The following is a 2709-nucleotide window of genomic DNA, read 5'->3' as shown; positions in this document are numbered from 1 at the left end:
TCATATATAAATTATATTTTATATATTGTTTATATTATATATTTATATTTGGCTCCTTCTGGACACCTTTTTCAGTCACTCACAGCACATAAATAAACAAGCTGGGGGGGAAAAAAAACACACCCATATCTTCTCATTTCCTTTGTACAGAGAATTTGCATTTGGTGAGGCAAATATATCTGGTATCAGATTTTGTACCTAAAAGCCCTCTCCTCTGACAGGGCAGGTATCTCAAGTGCAACCTCCACAGGCAACAGGTATCAGTATTATCCTTCTCAACAGACTAACATGGAGAATTTCACTGCTGCTGCAACAACCATTCTTCTACTTCACCCTTCAAAATCCTTCCTATTACCTGAATATTTTGTGGCTTGCTAAATTCAGAGTTTTCTAAAACTACTGAATTCAAATATTTGTGGTCTCTTACCCCCTCCTCTGTGAGTCTACCCACTCTTGATCTCTGCTGTCTTCTTCTGGGTCATACAGCAGCTCGTCGTTGGAAAGAATCCGACGCTGCTGCTGTTTTCTGTTTCTCTGGGCATCCTGTGTAACTGGAAAGATTTGCATAAGCATGTTACATCCATCAGCTACATGATGATTCTCTACTTAAAGAAACAAAATAATGTTTTTTCAGTTTTCCTTTTCCACGCTCGCCATAAACGTATACTAAAACATAAGGCCTAGCTCCTCTCTCCTCCAAATGCACCACCCCAAAGCACTAACGCACCTTCCACATGCTGGGATAGATCATAAAGTTGTAGGAACTAGACTGAGACGATATAGGTTGGTATAGGTCCACCATCAGGAACAGCCCCTTGACCCCCCAGGAGGATTCTTTAGGATCCAAGAAAGAGTGCTGCTGTGGAGATGTCCTCCTCTCTCCTCTCCTCAGCCATTTACCTGATTGATCTTCATCCTCTGAATCGGAATCAAAGTAAACATCATCATAGTATTTTGAAGTGGTGGCAGGTCCAGTCTGCCCAGTACTTGAGGAAGTACCTGTGTGTGAAATCAGAGAGAAGAGGTAAGAATATCCTCCCCAAAAGGACAGCGAGTACACAGCCCAGAACAAACCTTCCTTTGCAGGTTGCTCCAGCCAGAAGCGCTCTGCTTCATCTGGCTGTGTTAAGGAGCTGCTCTCCCAGTTTACTCCCACATCCTGATCACACACAGCGCTTGTGCTCTTTCATATCAAGGCGCTCCCTCAAAGCAAAACTTGTGCCCTCTGAGCTTAACCGCAGGTACAGCTGAAAGAACTCTCTCCTGAGGTACGCTCCCTTTAGGCAGAAAGGACACCGCATTAGATATGCCCACTTCTGCCCTACATAATCCATACAATCTCAAGCACTCCACAGACCTTCAGTCATACAAAAGAAATACAGGTGCAGCACATTGTTCCACAAACTGATTACAATAAAATACACTTTAAAAAATCCCCCAAAATTTGAGGGCCGCAGAAGTTCAAAACAGACGGGGATGAATTGCCAAGCGCACGTGTCACAGCTGGCCTGCACCAAACCCCCTATTCTGGAAGTGCCGGCCGGCCAGCCGTGGTGGTAGAAATACCACCACATCTTCTTAACCGCACAACCAAAGGTCGGATTGCCCACTAGCGCAGACAAAACCAATAAACCCGCTGACTGCAGAGTGGAGTCCGTTGCAGTGAATGCTATGTTGACTCTCCAGGAAGTTCAGAACCCTTCACCAGGTGTTGTGTAAGAACACACGCTCTTCAGACGCCAAAGCAATCCCATGCCTTGCACCCAGAGCACACAAACTCCAGAACACACATATCTTCAATGCACTTTTACTATCTGATGTAACAATTATAAGCAGATAAGGGAGAAGAAGATTAATATTTTTCCTAACTTTTTGCCCCACTGATCTGGGATTTTACTCTATGCCATTTTGCTCTTCATTTCTTCAAGAAAGGGCTCCAAACATTCACAGCCACCCAGAGCCGCTACACAAAGAATGAGACCACAGTCTGCCCAAGAGACTATGAAAGAACAACTGAAAACGAGATACTGGGGAAAAGGGGACTGATTCAACAAAATAAAAACGATATTAAAGCAGGAGATCAGACGTTCAGAAACACCAAAATCAAAACCTTAGAAAAGATGGGATGGTGGCACTGACTGAAGTGGCACCTGGTGACCAGTTCTGCAGAAGCAATCAGCCATTCTAAGAGGTTCTGTCGGCTCCAAACGGCACTCAGCTGTTCGCACAGCCTCCTCTAGCCACGGTAACACTCCCTTAACTCCACACTCTAACCACACACCGCTCACCTCACTAGTCCACGTGCCAACAGCTGTTTAAGGCAATTTACCCGTTTCTGGCGACCTCCATGTGCCTTCCATAGTCCTCATGGTGGTGGTCAGCTCTGCTTCCATCTCCTTTTGGAACTCGTCGTCGCTGGAGGACTCGCTCTCCCCAGTCAGGCACTCCCGTATCAGCTTCCGCTTCTGGTCCGGAGTGCCGTGCAGGAGCACATCCACCTCATCCTCCGAGCTGCAAAGAGCCACCTGTCACACGCCTCCTCACCACAGCCGGCCTAAAACGCGGCTGAGCCATTTACAGAACGAACGTCCGAACCGCGTGGAAGCATTTATTTATAGGAACGTATTTATTAAATTTATTTTATGAGCCTGTTGGTGTTAACACGCTGGTGTTGACGCCCAGCAGCTTCAGCCGGCTGGCCGCGGCCTG

General features: G+C 46.3%; 1 protein-coding gene across 1 annotated transcript; it reads right to left on the bottom strand.

Annotated features, from left to right (window-relative positions):
- Window positions 1-427: 427 nt before the first annotated feature.
- On the bottom strand, window positions 428-2525 carry LOC104501429 (E2F-associated phosphoprotein-like; the record flags this gene model as incomplete). The annotated part of the gene is made up of 3 exons (XM_010145237.1): window positions 428-551; window positions 901-999; window positions 2330-2525. Coding segments are annotated over 3 exons (419 nt in total), but the record flags the coding sequence as incomplete, so codon positions are not given.
- Between the last annotated feature and the right edge of the window lie 184 nt (window positions 2526-2709).

The sequence above is a fragment of the Buceros rhinoceros genome, unplaced genomic scaffold (genome assembly GCF_000710305.1).
Source record: "Buceros rhinoceros silvestris isolate BGI_N320 unplaced genomic scaffold, ASM71030v1 scaffold46601, whole genome shotgun sequence".
In the NCBI taxonomy this organism is placed as follows: domain Eukaryota; kingdom Metazoa; phylum Chordata; class Aves; order Bucerotiformes; family Bucerotidae; genus Buceros; species Buceros rhinoceros.
Note: the sequence above shows the minus strand (reverse complement) of the source record. Positions and strands in the feature narration are given on the sequence as shown.